Below are 18,355 nucleotides of genomic sequence, written 5' to 3'. Positions count from 1 at the left end.
GCAGCAACTCCCAAAAGTGAAGAATACTTCAACATGGAAGAGAAGGACATCTATGGTCATGGTAAGTACTTACACAACTATTCTTTCTGCACATGTGAGCTCCTTACATTACCCTACCATAAATATAAATTTCATATTAAAGACCTGTAGGGGCAGAAACATATCTGCAGAGAACATGGATAAAACTTTCAGTCACCACCTTTTCCACATGTTTTAGCCCCTCCCAGTACTTCACCATAGATATATGAGATGCCCCACCTCTGGCCCAGAAAACAAGGAGCCTTAATCCTCACCACTAGTACCACTAGGGAATGTACATTGGAAAGATGACAGGTACACAGACAGTATTTCCAGATGCAGCTCTCTGCATCAAGTGCAATTTCCCTTAAGAGCACACAGAGACCACAGTCAGTCTGGGGCTGGTTTCTCCCTTTTTCTCCAGATCCTCAGTAAGACTCACCACTGGCTCAGCAATAGAATTGAGATCTCAGCTGAATGGCCAAGCCAAAACTTCCAGCACCCTCTCTGTCCAGCCAGTGCTTCGTGTTCCTGCCCAAGTAGCTGACACACACACACACACACACACACACACACACACACACACACACACACACACACACACACACACACACTTTGAGGTTTGATTTACACACACACACACACACACACACACACACACACACACACACACACACACACACACCTGGGAAAGGCTGGAACAGGTTTATTAGCTATGCCCCCTTCTGCCCAGACTATAAGATAGTTATTACTGTCACCAGCCAACTCCTTATCAGCTACTTTAAGGCCCTTAACAAAACAATCTTACTGTGCAATGTCACTAGCAATACAAATGATAGTTTGACCAAGAGCAAGACTGTTAGGAGTGACCTACACATTGTCACCAAATAAATATACAGATACTCTCAGAACTTAAATAGGTCTCACAAATATTAGCCACAATGAAAGGTTTAAATATATTTCATAATAAATACTAAAAGAACACAAAAATACTCTGTATATAATCACAGTAACATCAGAGTTCAAAATCCCATGAAATATTTAAAACAACATTGCAGGACAGTCACAAATAAAGAAAGAAAAACATCTAAACTAAGCTTTGCTATATTCCTGACTGTATCTAAGAGAATTACTGTACTCTACTAACTTACTTCAGAGAAAGCAAGGCAGATGTGATAAATGCGTCTTCCAGCTGATGTTGTCAGGTCAAAGACAAATACAGAATACTCACTCTCTCACAGAGTCTTCCCAAATTAATATGTTAGATATTACTGCTGGGAAACTTGTAAAATGACATAATTTCTTGTCATGTGACTTCAGTTTCAACGCTCAAAACAACCATTGATACCAGTAGCATTTAGCTTCTACCTCTAAAAATACACAGACAAGGGCTTTTCACTCAGAGCTAGGCAGATCCTGGAAGTCATAAAACAAATACCTGTCTACACATTTCAAAGCTAGTAATTATTTCACAATAGAGAAAGCTCTGTAGTATAGACAGTGTGACTGTTACTGCACTGAAACTGAAAGATAACATCATTTTATGGTCAAGCCATAAAGTAATTTAATTTCAGCTATTTTTCTGAAGTTTTGCATGTTAACCTGCTGTGTTCTAGTTTCCCTTGTTAAAATATATAAATGTAAACAGTTACAATAGTGTATATACATTTCTATTCTTTTCCAGTAGGGTACACTGTGGATACATCTTTAAGCTCAGTACTTTGCAAACCCTTTTCAATACACAGCTGTACAAACCTAGTTTGATTTACACATAACATACAGTTCTAATAAAGTTGTAACACAAGCATCTCACATGAAACATGTTGACATTCACAAACGACACATAACCATGTACAAAATTCCAGACAGCTGTGCTGGCAGTATGTCTGTTTGTCACACTTCCATATAAATCATGTTGATATTCACAAATGATATAATTATTTACAAAATTCCAGATAGCTGGGCTGGCAATATTTCCTTTCGTAACAATATGAATGATATGTGACGTAAAGACCTGAAAGTGTCTGAAACGTAACTTTAATAGATACTGACAACACTTCCCACAAATTAAAAAGTGTAAAATGACAGGCACTTACAATACCAACCAGAATGTTGTTGCCTAACCACCACTTCCCATTGTCAGAGTTCATCAGGGTGGTGTTATTTCTTCTCTGTTCACCTCCCCCGGTTATGCTCGTTGCTCTAGTCAGAACCACAAACAGCTCATGTAAAGCATCAGTTTTCCTGGAAGGACAAGCATAAGGCCTTATTAGCCACTTCCTGTACTGTTTTTGAAGGAAATACAGCATAATGTTTGTCTCCTTCATTCACCATGCTGGTCCTGACAGCTGAGCACTAACAGATATAGCCATTACTTTACATCTGTGTGAAATGGCAGTCAGCAAGGCATGCATGTAATGATTTCTGAATCTCAAGTAGTATAGTTTGTCAGTGCACAGTTGTGCAATGTGTAAAAGGTATATCCCTGATGCATGCCTTGGGAAGAAGCTGCATTCTTTGGCCATCTTGTGTGGCAGCATAATTAGGTGATTCTGAGCTATTCGTGATGTGTGGACTTCACTATATGTTACGCATCTAGTTATAAAACTGCAGAGTTTGACAAGACATTTTGAGTGCTGTCTAGTGCAAAGTTTCATAGTAATCGCACAGTTTGAGAGAGGTCTGTTGAGCAAAAATGTAAACCGGAAAGATCCCAGATAAGCCTGAGTCTTCATTGTGTGTAATACCTTAACTCTCCTGTGAAGGAGGCCTATGGAATATTTGCAAATGACTCCCCTTAAGGGCATTTAGGTGTTCCATTTCTATGGCTTCTGAATGCCTACTGACTTTACTTTTCAACCTTTTAAAATATTCATTAGTTCAGGTGTTTAAAGCCGAATTCCACTATCTGTAGACATGATGTTTCAGCCTTTTTATGGGCTGTTTGGTACACCATAAGTAGTTCAGCAATTCTGTGAGAAATCTCTGCTTATAAAACAACTTGATGCCCTTAACGTTAGGGTGACTGCAAAGTATCCTGAGTAACAAACAAAACATAGAGTGACTTTTTTCCCTTTTGATTTGATTGAATTGCATTTATAATTGCATTCATATGGTAAGATGTATTATTCCAGCTGTTTAAAGGCTTGCTTCAACAGCTGAGGCTGGTAAACTGTTACACAGACATCATAGGAGTCCCACAATGCTGAGATGAGCTTTGTACCTATAAGCTATAATTAGAATGTGTGCTTCTCCATGTATTACCCTTTCTCCAGTAGGTGTATTATTGTAAGTGTACATCAGATGTCCCCTTCATCTATCTAACGTGTGTTTGACCCTGTGATTTCCCAGGCAACATGTCATCACATCATGTGAGACTCCCCCTTCTCCTTTACATGCCAGTCATGCCTAACAGAGATTCAGTGCCTTACACAGACTGTATGGGAACCGAAGTGTGGTAAGTCCACCACCAGTATCATATACCTCTCTTAACCACTGTAGTTGTGTACAGGTATGTTATTTTTCTATAACTGTTACCTGTGTTTCCATAGCTGTCATCCTAACTGTTATTACTAGTATTGAGTATGAATATGTTCCACTGTTTTTGCAGCTTGTTACCATGAGCACAGGATGTGCTGGTAGGCAGGAACCTGATAACTTCAGTTTTCTGGAGAGTGAAGTCTTTCTGCAGACATTCAAGACCCATGGGTAGCAGGTTTTGGGGGGGGTGCTGACCAGCCTTTACAGAAGCAGATATGGCAGTCCTCCCTGACATGAGTGCTGAGGGTGGGAGCAATTGATCACAACAGGAATGTATTAGGTGTGGCACAGACATAATTAGTAGTGAAAGGGAGAAGGCATGTCGTATACCAGCTGTTATGTCAATCGCAGGTAATAGCCAACCAGGGACAACCACACTGATATACAAGGGCGAACTTCTGTTTTCTCTGAGTGGGAAAACAGATACAGTGGCAATCTTTGAAGGTGGGGATATTGGTACCGGGATAACTCAATCCCCACATGTGTAAGAGGATGACACACTAGGTTAGTGTGACATGCACCATAATGTCTTTATAGCAGTAATGTCTATACAGAGAGTAGGCTAACTGCATTGCCCCACTGCTTATTTAATAGGAGCATCAAGAGTACAGTAGCAGCATGATAGCAGAGGTAGTAGATGTATGTTTTTTCAGCTGATGTTTCACCCTTGCAATACATGTCGACAAGTCATATGTACCATATGTAATCATTTTCACTTTGATGTTTCTATGTTGTGCATCCACAGGGCAGAGTTGTGCACTGATGACCCATGCAGGGGCTATGACAGGACATATGGCTGTTGTCAGCACTCATGTCTGCATAGTTGTACCAGAATCATAGTCAGATGATGCAGTGGCACTGCTGTTTCCATCCTGGGTTTTCATACATCATTTCTACAGAGTGATCATACAGCCACACACACTTACGAACCAGTGGCTGTGTAGTCTGACTATTCACTGTCCAAGAAAGGGAAAGGACCTCCAGCAGTTGTGAGCCCCACCAGTGCTCCACTGTGGTTGCTGCAGATGAGTGCTTTCTGTCAGATGTGGCTATGTCCACCATAGAACAATCTTGCAGTGGTGCTAGATCCTGTCACGTATCACAGCTGACACCCAGCATGTATGCAACAGTCCTGATCGATCAGCAGGTGTGCAGGAGTATCGTTCAAGAGAAATCTGGAGCTACATAATCCTGCATGGAGCTGATTGTTACTTTGTGTGGCATTAAGAAAAGTGCTGCACTTTCAGCAGCTCTTTGATGACATGAAGTCCAGAAACATTGTAGTGATTTGTCTTATAAGGTCTGTGAAGGTATGCACCTGTTTTCATTGCCATCTCCATGTGGAGGATTTTCAGAGCCTTAATTACTGCCCATACTGACAGCATTGTTCATGGTTAGAGCTGATCATTTTTGGGGGCTGTTGCAGAGTGTACAGTCAGCACCATAATCTGGAAGTGTATAACAGTTTGCCACTCCTCCTCATGGGGGACAATGGTACTCAGCCTGCATTGACAGGAACATATTATAGCAGAAGTCATTTATGCAGATATTGGCAACTTAACAGATCAAGACGCCAATCAGTCTGATTTTGGAAGGACAGGTCTTGTCTCCTGACCTGGTAAGTTTCTTTGAAAAGGCAATAGAGTCTATGGGCAGTGATTATTCTGTGCATGCTGCATATCTCAACATGGCCAAAGGCTTTGATACTATCCCCATGCTGGTATTGTGGAAGAATTAGACAGACTTAATGTAAGTCATTGTGTTGTCCAGTGGATTGAAAATTGGCTGTCCAACACATCTCAGCTTGTGAAAGTTGCTGGTATTTTCTGTCTGGGCATATAGTTGTAATCAGTGGGATACCATAGGGATAAGTACTGAGCCTTCAACAGTTTGGCATTTATTTTTGCATACATCCAAGCCAGTATCCCAGAAGTGGAGTTGACCACGTTTGCTGATGAATGCATGAGTTGGACACTGTTATCTACTCATCGTCTGATGCTAGACAATTCCAGCAAAAACTGGAATATGCACATACCTGGTGCACTGAAAATGATCTTAAGCTAAATGCAAAAAAGTGCAGCACAGTAGCAGCTGGCAAAAAAGAAATTATTCCTCCTCATGGAACTTCTTTTCAGATAGATATGGTCATAAGAGACTTGGGTACTTATGTGGACAACTCTTTCTTGTTCAGTCATCATGTTTCTGCTGTAGTCAAAGAAATCACTTTTATCTGGTCCAGTTAGTTTCCAGGAGAATGTCCTCAAGACCCAAAGAAGTCATCTTATTCCTATACCCTTCTCTTATCAGATCCATTGTCAAATACGTCCTTTTTGGTATGTACAAATCCAAGGATATTACTCAACTGGAAAGGCCTCAGAGATTTCTAGACAAGAAGATTTAAGGCCTTAAGTCCTTCAACTATCCGAATAAATTATCACTATTCTCCTTATACTCAGTAGCCTGTTATCTGCTCCTAGGTGACCTGTGTCTTGCTTTTTGAGTCATGAAAGACTCAGTCCTATTTGACCTTCTATTTCTTCTTAAAACCAGTGACTCTGCAACCACCCACATGAAGGACATAAATCTACTCCAACAATAAAAAAAGATTTGCCTGAAAGAATATGCTGAATAAGTTTACATTAAAGGTTAAACAAAGTACTACTGTGGCTCCCTTCAAGGCTACTCTTGATTAGATGGGTAGCCACAAATTTGCACCAGGGTTATTATGTATAGTCCTGCTCAGTTAGGGAGGTGGGCAGTATTAAGTGCTTGAATTAGGGTGACTAAAACTTGCTTGTCTGCTTAAAGTTGTATTTGGCTAGACATTTTATGGTCCTCTGTGATTGTTTGCCTTGTATTGCTCCTATGGTTCCATGCTCCTCACTAATGAACTCCAGCTATGGGAGGGTCTGAGTCCTGTCAGCCAATACCCATAAAGTAGTAGCAGGTCATAGTTGCGTAGTAGCATCCTATCACAGTGACAGGAGGATGTCATCTTAAATTGTATATTTTATATCTGCACCACAAGATTCCTGTCTCTGCTTTCAGAGATGTAATCCCCTCACCCAGTCTGTGTAGACAGCTGTGTGTTATTGTGTCCTTCAGCACCTATGCACATGCTCATGACTGTGATCTACTACACCATCCATTCTGTATAGTATATTTAAAGAAGTCTTTTGCAGTGTGACCCAGCCATGCATTGCCTAACATAGCTTGTCATTAACACATCATGGATCATGTTTGATCTATGTGTTACTGCAGTACCAGTAGGTGCTTGTCATAGCCCATTTTTATGGATTGTATGCTGCTTACTCCACTATGTGTTGTGTCATTTGCCAGCTGGAAAGATGTTGTCTGGCATGTGCTTCTTCATGTTCTACTTCATTGCCCCTTGCAGATGTTGTCATAGAAGCTTCTGTGCCTGTTGTATGTAGCCCTGGCCTTGACACCGCTGTAATTAAGGGCTTTCCCGCTTGTTTTCTCAATGTCATATTGTGTGGAATGGCACAGGCTATAACCAGCTTGCAGGCTATGGCAAGGGAGTAGTAGTGTCTCCCCAGATGTATTGAGGCACAGAATGCATGCCTTCTTCAGACCAGGTATACTTTCAGTGATGTTGCACATCCACATTTGCCATGTTGTATTGGAAAACAGAAATACACTCTGGATTACTTACTGGTATTATAAGCAAAGGCTGAAGGGTTTATCTACCATTACCTGCAACACACAACGGTCATATCATTGGGGGAGGTTAGTGCATTATGTGCACACCATCTGTAGCTGTACACATATGTGCAGCAAATTGTGCCTGCAGTTCAGTAGATCTCCTTCTGTATAGGTGCCTTGCTGGAAACAATATAAGAGCCAGCCACCTTCCAAATCTTCAGGATACCTTCTACACACCCAAACTTCAAACAGCTCAAGCTGAGCTAAGTAAAAGACAAGAAGCCCTTCAGAGCTGTACTGCCATAGAAGAGAACGCTCCTCTGAGGCTTGTGAGGATTGACAGTCAGCTTGTGCTTTCTTTAGCTGGGCAGATAAGTTTCGTTTGGAGAAAAAAAAAAACTTCACTTTTCTTTCTTTTTTTTTTTTTTTTACTGACATTCTTTTACTTTTCGCATCAGGAAAGTTACTTTAAAGCTAGGAGAGTTGTGTTTTAATGGATTGTCTCAACACTGTAATGTACATTTAAACAGAGTACTCATAGTTTGTCTCAGTCTAAAAGTAGTGTTACCTAAATGAAAAAAATATTTTCTGAGAAGAAATTGTGTTTAGTTTTCTTTTGTGGGGCTGCCATAGATTTTTAAAGTGCTTTTTACTGGGGGGGTTTCTGTCAAAAAAGTAACTTTTGTGGACTGGTAGTTTTGCTGGCATTATTGCTTGTTTTCTCCAGGATGGAGACACCATTTTTTACTTGACCATGGAAGAGATTGTCAGTGCCATGGTTGGCCCTTCTTCCATCCACAAAAAGAAAAGGTTAAGCAAACAGTTTTTGCAACCACAGCAGGCTAGCAATTTCCGTCAGCCGCTGCTGAGTGACTCTGCTCTAGCCATTTGTTATACGTCAGACTACTACTGAGCTTTTACACTTCATCCTTCTAGTGTAGCACTTACAGCCTCTGTGTACTAGGGGTTAGCTGCGTCCTCTGCAGATCTTGAGGTCCCCTCAGTGGGCAAGTGAAAGCCATTCTTGTTGGTTCTGGGAGAGGGAACAGGAAAGGTTTCTGTGTTATGTCAGAGTGCTGTGTCCATCCCTGGGGAAACAGCAGCTGCCAGTTAGTAACTTGGTTGGCCCCATTTTTCCTGTCAAAAGGAAACAGAAAACCAAGCATTTATCTACTGCTCCTCAAATTTCCTTGGATAGGAGTAGTTTACTGGGACTAGCTCAGGGTTTAATTCAGGTTATTGATCCTTCTTTAGAGTAGTTTCTGGTAAAAGAGGGATTTATGTAAATGGAAACAAACCCTTTTGATAAAATTTTAGTTGCAAACATTATACATCACAAACCATACTGACATAATTTTAGTTGCAGCCATTGTACATCACTTATAATCTGTCCAGTCATTGTCAGTCAAACATTACATAACTTATTCAAATCCTGCCTTCTTTTAAACCTTATTCCTCTTCTGCATGTACTGTTCCCACAATTCCCATTTTTTCTATGTAATTTGCTCCTACCCTTTTCTAAATATCCCAATTTCAGATGTTTTATTTATATTACTGTATTTACTATTTCTAGTACAGTTGGTTTAGACTTTGATTTCCATCTTCTAGTAAATCATTTCCTTAGTTACACCAGTTTGCTCACCCAGTAACTGCCATAATAGTCCACACGGAATCTTTAAAGTCTGACAGCTCATTACATTCCCAGAAAATATGTTCCCAATCACCTCTTTCTTCCCCATCACACCTCCAACATTAGCTGTCTACCTGAGCCTACTTGGGGTATAAAAATACGTATGTAAACACTTCCAAGCAAGGATCCTAAATCTTCTACTTTGTTGCATATTTCAGAGACATAGTCTCCCATTGTTTCTTTGTGAATTGCTTATCCAGTCTCTCTCTCCAGTCCTTTTTAACCTTCTGTGATTGATTCTTATCATGCAATATTTATATCCTGTACTACTTATTCCTTTTTTAACAGCAGCTTCTGTTCTAGATTGTACTAAAAAGTCTACCAGTGCTGGTCTTTTGCCTAGGATCCCCCTATTTCTTTCTCTTTGCCTGTACTCTGACTTCAGTCCCTGATAGGGAAGTCAGTCTCTAGCCTGCAATCCAAATAAATTCTTGGCATCTTCCCATTCTATTGCCTTTCCCTCTCTAATTATAACTCCCAATACCTTGGTTATTTTGCCAGTTTTCTCCAGTAAATTCCAGCCCTCTTTTCCTATTGTCTGTATCCCTAATTGCAGTCATCCCTTCCGGCAGAATCTCCTTTCTCCATTCCCATGTTGGCTTGGTTCTTAGAATAAGTTTTGCTACTATATGAATACAATAATCTGATGTCAATTGTCAATTTTCATTCATTCCTCAATGTATGGATTTGGATCTGACCCACCGATCCGACTCTACTGTTACTCTAACTCATGGTCACCAGCAAACTCTTGAGTTCCTTTCCTACCCATAATGCACCATGCCTAGCTTTCCTCAGATCTTGTTTGCTGCTTTCGTGACTAGACGTGGTGGACTGCTTCTCTTAAGCAGTTTGGTTAAGATAAGTAAAATTTCTTCAGAACTTTGTTCGTAAACACTAGTATTTATTCTGTCTCTGTTAGATACTTCAATCTATTTTTTTTTTTTTAGTTTTTTTGTTACTGTTACTAAATTTTTCTTCTCTTTGTACACTACGTAGTGTATTTGATGCTACCATCATTGGTAGGCCTTTCCTACCCCCATTTATCCTTTCCTGACAAGGGTGTTTTACCTCTATAATTTGTTCTTTTTTTCCTTCTGTTATAAAAAAAAAGTCTGTTGTCTTACATTTGCTGTTTTTTCTGCTTACTGTTGTCAGCTATAAGTTTTTTTATCGGTGCTTTTTTCCAGTTTTCTTGATATAATTGTTTCTTACATTTTGTCTGACAGAAGATTCAAGAAATGTGAGGGATGTGGGCATAAAATGCCTTTCTCAGATACCCACACACTGTTTGTCTATTGTTTAGGTGCAGAACACCTAGATCAGGAGTGCAATATTTGTTGTGGTTTTAATCCACAGACTTTAGCTGAGAGGCAAAATAAATTAATATTAAAGGCTATGTTGCCAACTCCATTCTCTGATACTTTATCTGGAGTTCAGCCTCCTAAAGTGAAAGTTAGGGAACCTTCAAGATAGTAGCCGTACATTCACTTTCAAAGGTTTATTTTAAATTATAACCAGTTTTAAAAAGAAAAGATGATGACGGTCCTAAAATATGATAAGGATAACCTCTGACTATAATAACATTAAAGCTGAACTAACGGATATTGCTAGAATGTTCATTTCCAGGGGTTACCCCAAATCATTAGTTTCAGGCACTATGGAATATGTGTTGCCCCAATAGGGATTTCTATATAAACCCCTTTCGGGAACAGGTTCTATTATCATGATGCCACCTCTCTCTCTCAGGACGGGCTTGACAGGGCTTTAATTTTGCAATATGGTCCATATGCTAAGGAGGTAAAAACATTTTTGTAATACTTGGGTTTGCTTAGAGGTAACCCGGTGTAGTTTATCAAATTTTAGGACCTTCCCTGTCTTTTGTTTTTAAAATTGTTATAGTTTAAAATAAACCTTTGAAAGTAAATGTACGGCTACTATTCCTAGAGCTAAAAGTTTTTCAACCTGAAAATGTGGCTGATGTAGACAATGCATTTATATTTTAGATGACAACTTCCATATTTTGGAGAATATCTTGCACTGTAAAGTAAATTTTATTAAAGGGAACAGTCTTTCTAAGGGAGTAATTTATTTGGACAAGTGCACAAATTGTCCAGCATTTTATGTTGGTAAAACCGATAGAGCACTTAGGTGTAGAATTTACAAACATTACTATGATACAAGAAAGCAGAATATGAATAATGCCTTGTTTAAACACCATAAAAACAGTTCCCAATGTACTGTATTTAAGTTTGGAATTATAGATAATGTAAAGGTCATTTCCAGAGATGGTGATTCTAAAACTGTATTAGTAGTTAGGGAAACTGCTTTGTCCTTTTGCCACCGTTTTGTCAGAATCAACTCCTTCTGCTAGTAAGATTGCATATTTACTATTAAAGGTCTAGGTTGCTTTCTCATAGCCAGGTTTGGGGCATACATACAATATGTCCTTTCAATTAATAATTCCTGTTGTGGAATACTAGTCCAGTTGGTTATTTGTGCTTTCATAAAATTAATATGTTCCGTTCTCATCAGGGTTTTCCCTATATGCCCTGTCCTCTAATTCTATTATTTTTGAAACATTTCTTCTTGCATAGTCTCATATTCAGCCTGTCCTTTCTTCATTTTGACTTGTGAGTTTTGCAGTTTTTATCACCTTTTCTGAATATCTGTTCAAAGCTTTGTCCATTCTTTCCAGCTTATTATTGGTTGAATCCATACACTCCATCAGTGTTTTGTTTATTTTAATCAGGTCTGTGTGCTTTCCTCTGAAAGTCACATCTGGAGCTTGCACTGCTTTTTGCTGAACAGCTGCACTACGTTTTAGTACTTTTCCCAGACAGTGTTTGTTTGTCACCTTTTGTAGCTGATTTTCTTTCAGGTCCTCTGTACTTTTTTCCTGGCATCCAGGCAGTGCACTTACTAGCCAGTTACTGAAATTTACCCAGAAATGTAGGTCCTACTGGCTTTCTCTGCTGAGTTTCTATGTTCGCACTGGCAGAGCTAGAATGAAGCTGTTACTCAGTGTGCAGTTATCTTGGAAGTCCCACCCCCATGAAATGAACTTAATAGATTCGTAAGACTGGATTGTTTGGGAAGTATACTGAGGTACACGTGTGATTTATTTGAATTACACCCAAGTCTGTTACCTAGTCCAACTCTACAAGTATCTTGCAGAGATGTGAGGACTAGGAGTGAGCTGCTAACTTTGTGGATGGAATACAGAAGGTGTTATATAACAGGGAACAGAAGATAGTCATAAGGAGAAAATGACTGGTGTCCTGCAGGAGTCAGTCAGCCCTTCTCAGTGTGATCATCCTGGATCTTGTACAGGGCATGAAAAAAATGAATCAGTCTCTCTGCATATAACATGAAGGTCAGGATATCAGCGACAGAGGAGGGAACTAAATATGTAGATGTCATTGTTACCATACATTATAGCAGGTGGTATTTATTGCATGTTTGAGTTTTCATTAAGATATTTTGAGTTTGGATTATGCATGATATTGTGTGTTTCAAGAAAAGCTCATTTGCACAGCCATAGTGCCACTTGTAAAACTCATGCTTAGGAACTCTTGGGCAATAATTTGTTCAGAGTCACAAAAATTGAATATGAAGTTGAGAATCAAGTCAAGCTGTGTTGGCTATCTATCTGCACATCATAATGCTCTGACTTTCACATTCTTTTGATTTATTCTGGAATTTCTATGTTTTTTATGAAAATGCCATGCAACTGAGTACTTTTATTAAAAGTATCAAAAAGTTAGAAATGCACTTTATATAAATGCTAATATTTTCAATCCTTTCAGTCTTTAGGGAATCCGAGCTTATTGTCACCTTTGTCTCAGAAAATGGATGAAAAAAATGTAAGGGCACAGTTTTGATGTTTCTATAAAAACTGGACTATTTCACCATTTTTAAAATGTTAATACTGTCAAAATTGTATTTGTTTTACAGAGCTTGTCACTTGAGAGGTACAAGTTGGTAAGTAATGAGTATATTTCTGTGGCTGCCTTAAATTGTGCACAATGTTGCAAGAAAAGGAAGATGCTTCTCTTCTGAGTGCCAAAAACTGCTGACTTGCAAACAGTATTCATGCACGGAGTTTCTAGTTCATACAGATTTGCTTTATGGTGTTTGTGATATGGCTTGGATTGATAGAGTAACAGTGTAAAGCTGCTTAGGGCTTGTGCAGCTCTGTTATGATGCTTGGCAGGAAAAAGAATAATTGTAAATATAAATGGGGACTAATGCTCTGGAGTGGAAACCTTGTTCCTTCTCTGCATATATTATTCAGACAATTCACATTTTTTTCCTATGTAGTTTGCTCAGTCCCTTTTTTAAAGATCCCAGTTCCAGTTGTTTTATCTCTGTTACTATATTCACTGCTTGTAATACAGTTGGTTTAAACTTTGATTTCCATTTTCTAGTAATTGCTTTTTTGGCAGGCACCATAATTAGACTCAGCAAGGCTTTACGTATGTCTCGGCAATTCTGATTCTGTATCATAGCTCAAAAGAAATCATGTCTTCAGTCAGTCCAACCTGTTCACCCAGTATCTCTGACAAAGCGGTCCGCAGGGAATCCCTAAAGTCCGTCAGTTCACTACACTCCCAAAAACTATGTTCCCAGCCACTTCTTTCTTGCCCGTCAGACCTCCAAGATTTGCTATGCATTTGTGGAAAAATTCTTTGGAGTCTACTTGGGATATAAAAATACCCATGTAAACACTTCCAGGCAAAGTTCCTAAATCGTCTAGACTTTGCTGCATATTTGGGAGATATACATATATCCCCCATTGTTTTTTTGTGAGTTGCTTATCCAGTCTCTCTTCCCAATCCTTTCTAAGCTTCTCTGATTAATTCTTTTAATTATCCTGCAATATTTTATATGCTGTACTACTTATTCCTTTTTTAATGGCAGCTTCTTTTCTAGATTTTAATAAAAACTCTACCAGTGCTGGTCTTTCAGTTAGGATCCCCCTATTTCTTACTCTTTGCCTATACTCTGATGTCAGTCTTTGATAGGGAAGGCAATCTCTAACCTGCAGTCCAAAAACATTATTGGTCTCTTCCCATTCTATTACCTTTCCTTTTCTAGTTATTTGCTCCCAAAAGCTTCCTTCCTTTGACAGTTTTCTACAATAAATTCCAGCCTATTCTTGCCTATTATCTGTATCCCCATTGGCAGAATCTCTTTTCTCCATTCTCATGCTGATTTAGTTCTTAGAAAACTCCCTGCTATTTTATGAATATAAGACTCTGTATGATTTTTGTTGTTCTCCTTAAGAGTCTGCATCCAAAATCCCAATCTCTCTGTATTTCTTGAGCTTCCCCCCATATCATCATAATTTCTTTCCACTTTGACTTATAGTTTTCTGCTTATGCTATGCGTAAGAGCCTTAACCGTGTTGCTCTAAAATAAACTCTCAAATTGGGCAATCCTAGTCCACCTTGTTGTTTTAGAAGAATTAACTTATCCCACTTGACCCATGCTGTCTTCCCTTCCCAGATAAAATCATTCAACTCTTTTTTTTAATTGCTATCCACGACTTCTCCTCTGGTGGATAAAAATAGCCTTGACTTGTGTATAAGACTAAAGGGACTAAAAATATTTTAATTGCTTATGCTTTAGTATCCGTATCCACCTAAGAAAGCTTCCAGTTTCTCAATTTTTGTATTAACTTCTGTTTAGTCTCTTCCCACATATCCATAGCTGCCACAACAGAGTAATTTCCAATCTGTACTCCTAAATACTTCATCATGTCCCCATAAATATGGATATTGTTGGACCAATATATGTGTGGGTATATAATTTACCACTGTTGCCTTTGTTTTAGCTTCATTAATTGTGTATCCTGAGAAGATTCGAAGCTGTCTTAAAATGTTGCACAACACTGTATGGCCCTTTCTGGTTTTGTCATATACAAAATAATATCATCTGCAAATAGAGCCAGTTTTTCCTGACTGCCATACCAATTATATCCTTGAATTTCTGAGTCCTTTATTTTCTTTGCCAGTGGTTCTAAATGTAATGCAAAGAACAAAGGGAAAAGCTGACAATCCTGCCTTCTTCCTCTACCCAAACAGAAGTTATTAGAGAGGATGCCACCCACTTAAATTTTCACCTCTGATCCCTCATATATACTCCTAATCAACCTTATAACTGTGTCAGGGAAAGCAAATGCGTCCATTGCCCTGCTCATGAAATCCCAGTGTACTCTGTCAAATGCTTTCTCTGCATCAAGACCCACCAATAACAGTGGTATTTTCTTACATTCTGCTTCCCTCAGGATCATCAGTGTTCTATTAATATTGTCAAATGTGTGCCTCCCCTCCACAAAACCACACTGATCCATATCTATGTATTTTGATATTAATTTTGCCATTCTTTTAACCATTATAAACACTTTATAATCATGGTTTAGTATTGAATTGGGCTTGTATGAAGCTGGATCCGATGGATCTTTACCCTCTTTAGGTATTTCCTTTACCACCACCTTCTTCTAGGATGTTGGTACTTCTTCTCCTCTTAAAGTATGGTTAAACAAAACCTTCCATATCTTTATCAGTTTTTTCCCCTCCTAGTTTCCAAATTCCACAGGAATACCATCTGTTCCTGGGGACTTTCCTATAGATTGGTTATACATAGACATTTTTATAGGTTCATAGCTGTGTACAATGGCCCTGGGGCCTTTACAAATCTAGCCATAGGATTACCCTGGAATAGTGCCACCCAACCTTAGTTCCCAGTGCCTCTGTTGAGTAGAGCCACTGGAGTTATCCCAGGGGTGAATTTTCTGTTTCCCATCCACTTATCAAGATTTCTCTTGAAGAGGGTTCAGCGAGGTGCTCTACTTGACCTGTATGGGAAGTCCATTCCATAGCATGGGCAGTCTCTGGGTTATGAACCTGTCACTCCAGCATGTACTGTTAATTGTGGTAATGAGGTTGAGGTCTCTGGAGCGTGTGGTGCGGAGGGATTGAGATTTATTTAGATGTAGCATTTCTAACAGAGCTGGGTCAGACATGGCTTTGTAAGTCAAGCAGAGATCGCCTCTAAGTAGGCAATATGAAACAGAGAATAGATTGGAGTTTTTTGAGTCTGTCCATATAGGACAAGTGTTTAAGGCGTAGGATCCTCTTTGTGAGGTACTTTTGCGGCATCTCCAGCTGATCTAGGTGTCTAGTGAGGCACATGCCAAATGGGGCATTCTACTTGATGATTGGCCTAATGAGGGAAGTGTAGAGGGAGACAATGACCTCTTTCTTCCTGGATGCAAAACCCTTAGTAATGAGATGTGCCACATAGAAGGACTTTCTGACCACAGCAGCAATGTGGTGATCAAAAGAGAGGTTGCTGTCAACCTATGTCCCCAGATCTCTTATAATGCCTTCTGTGTTCAGTGAACTACCATTAGTGTGCTAATTCATGGGAACCATGATTTTCCTAAAGGAGATGATGACATTTTTTGGCATTGAGCTTAAGGCCATGGTTCTGACACCAGTCATTGGTCTCAGTGAGGCCATTCTGTAGGATGTCAACATCACTTGGGGAGTTAATTATAGCTCCCAACTTGCAGTCATCTGCGAACTTTGTCAGCCAGAGTCCCTTCCTGTTGGCCTGAACTTCAGAGAAGTAGATACAAAACAAGAGAGGACCCAGGACTGAACCCTATGGAACTCCAGTCGTGACTAGTCGGCAGTCTGACTTGGAGTCAGCTGCTGGGTTCTATCTGTGAGCAAGTTTGCAACCCACCTAGCAATATAGGGGCTGATGCCTAGCTTAGTGAGTTTTTCTATGATTCCTGAGTGGGGAATGGTATCAAAAGCCTTAGCCAGATCAAGATAGGCTGTATGAACCACCTTGACTTCATCCACAGCTCTGGTGACTGAGAAGAAGACAAAGAAGTCGACCAAGTTGACCAGGCATGATCTACCCTAGACAAAACCAAACTGTGTGGGATCCAGAGTTTGGAGATTCCCTATATCCTTGTTTAGGTCCATGATGATGCGTTCCATAGCTTTGCATATCAGACTCGTCAGCCTAATGGGGCAGTAGTTCCCAGGGTTTGAAGTCGCTCCTCCTTTGTGGAGAGGGATGACTGTAGCAGTGCGCCATTCAGTAGGGACAAAGCCTGAGGTGAGGCTGTGATTGAACAGGGCACATAGGTGAGGTGCCAGTTCACTCTGTAGTTCATGTAGAACACAGCCAGGGATATTGTCAGGTCCCATAGAAGCTGTATTCTTGGCTTTGGACATTGCTGTTTTAAGCTGTGCAGCAGTAATACTGGGTACCTGGCAATCTACTTGTATTGTGATTGGTCCTTTGGGGGGGTTGAGGGGTAAAGTTGGCACTGAATCTGTCAGCCAGTATACTGGCAATATCTGATAGCTCGGTATAGGAGGTACCATTGTGCAGTAGCTCAGACCAAATCTGGGTATTGCCGTGGAGATTCTTTACATAACCATAGAAGGCCTTGTGGTTGTCTTTACTATCTGCTGCAATTCTGTTTTTATAGCTAGCTTTAGAGGATTTGATGAGGGATCTCAACTTTTTGTTGAGGCTGATAAGGGAGTTTTTCCAGTCATGGGACTTCACCTTATTCTGCATCAGTTTCCTCCTTCTGTTGTAGAGTTTGTTTATGGCAGGGGACCACCAGATTGGCTTCCTTTTTTTGGAAGAGAGCGTCTTAGTTCTATTGGGTATGGCGAGATCCATGCATTTGTGTACTTGTTCATACAGTGCATTGGTGTATGATTTGGCGGTCATGCAACTATTCTTCATTTGCATGGGTGCTGTGAAGTTAGCCACCTCTGTTTTTAGGAGCCCAAAGTTAGCTTTGGAGAAGTTTTCCATGGTAGTTACCTTTGTGGGGTGGGGTGGGGGGCGGGAGGGATGTGGCTTTCCAAGGTGATTAGTTTGTGGTCGGATCTAACCAGGGAGGAGTTGACTATTGGTGTAGAGCAATGGTCGCCCATATTAGTAATGACCAGGTCAAGGATGTTGCTACCTGTAGTGGGGGTAAGAATGACCTGGTCCAGGGCATTGGAATTAATGAACTCCAGGAAACGCAAGATAGCCGTGGTGGTACAGTGGTAGCGTTGTTACCTCACAGCAAGAGGTTCTCCTGTTCGATTCTCGGCTGGAGTGCCTTCTGTGTGGAAGTCTGTATGTCCTCCCCTCAGTCAAATGGCCTCCGAAAGACATGCGTGAATGGGTGTGCCTTCGCTGAAGGTTGGGCATCGGGCTGGCAACTCTGCACCATAAAATAATCTACTGCCAATCATTAGTGGATCGGAGTTTCGATGTGGCGACCTCTAACCAGGAAAAGCCGAAAAGACAAACAACAAGGAAACGTTGTGCAAGTGTATTGGTACATGAGTAGTTTTTCCAGTTAATGGAGGGGGTAGTTGAAGTTGCCTAGTGAGTGAGTGTTTGGTT

The 18,355-nt window shown here is 40.1% G+C and overlaps 1 protein-coding gene across 2 annotated transcripts in view; it reads left to right on the top strand.

Moving 5' to 3' along the window:
• The window catches only part of LGALS8 (galectin 8), an 892,437-nt gene that overhangs the window by 531,953 nt on the left and 342,129 nt on the right, over positions 1–18,355 (top strand). For both annotated transcript variants that reach the window (XM_044059159.1, XM_044059152.1), the window contains 2 exons: positions 12,721–12,777; positions 12,869–12,895. In XM_044059159.1, the coding sequence (XP_043915094.1) occupies positions 12,721–12,777; positions 12,869–12,895 (84 nt within the window). The remainder of the gene's footprint in view (positions 1–12,720; positions 12,778–12,868; positions 12,896–18,355) is intronic.

The sequence above is a fragment of the Protopterus annectens genome, chromosome 1.part2, assembly GCF_019279795.1.
Source record: "Protopterus annectens isolate FY-2018-M chromosome 1.part2, PAN1.0, whole genome shotgun sequence".
In the NCBI taxonomy this organism is placed as follows: domain Eukaryota; kingdom Metazoa; phylum Chordata; order Ceratodontiformes; family Protopteridae; genus Protopterus; species Protopterus annectens.
This window is presented reverse-complemented; position numbering and strand designations above follow the sequence as displayed.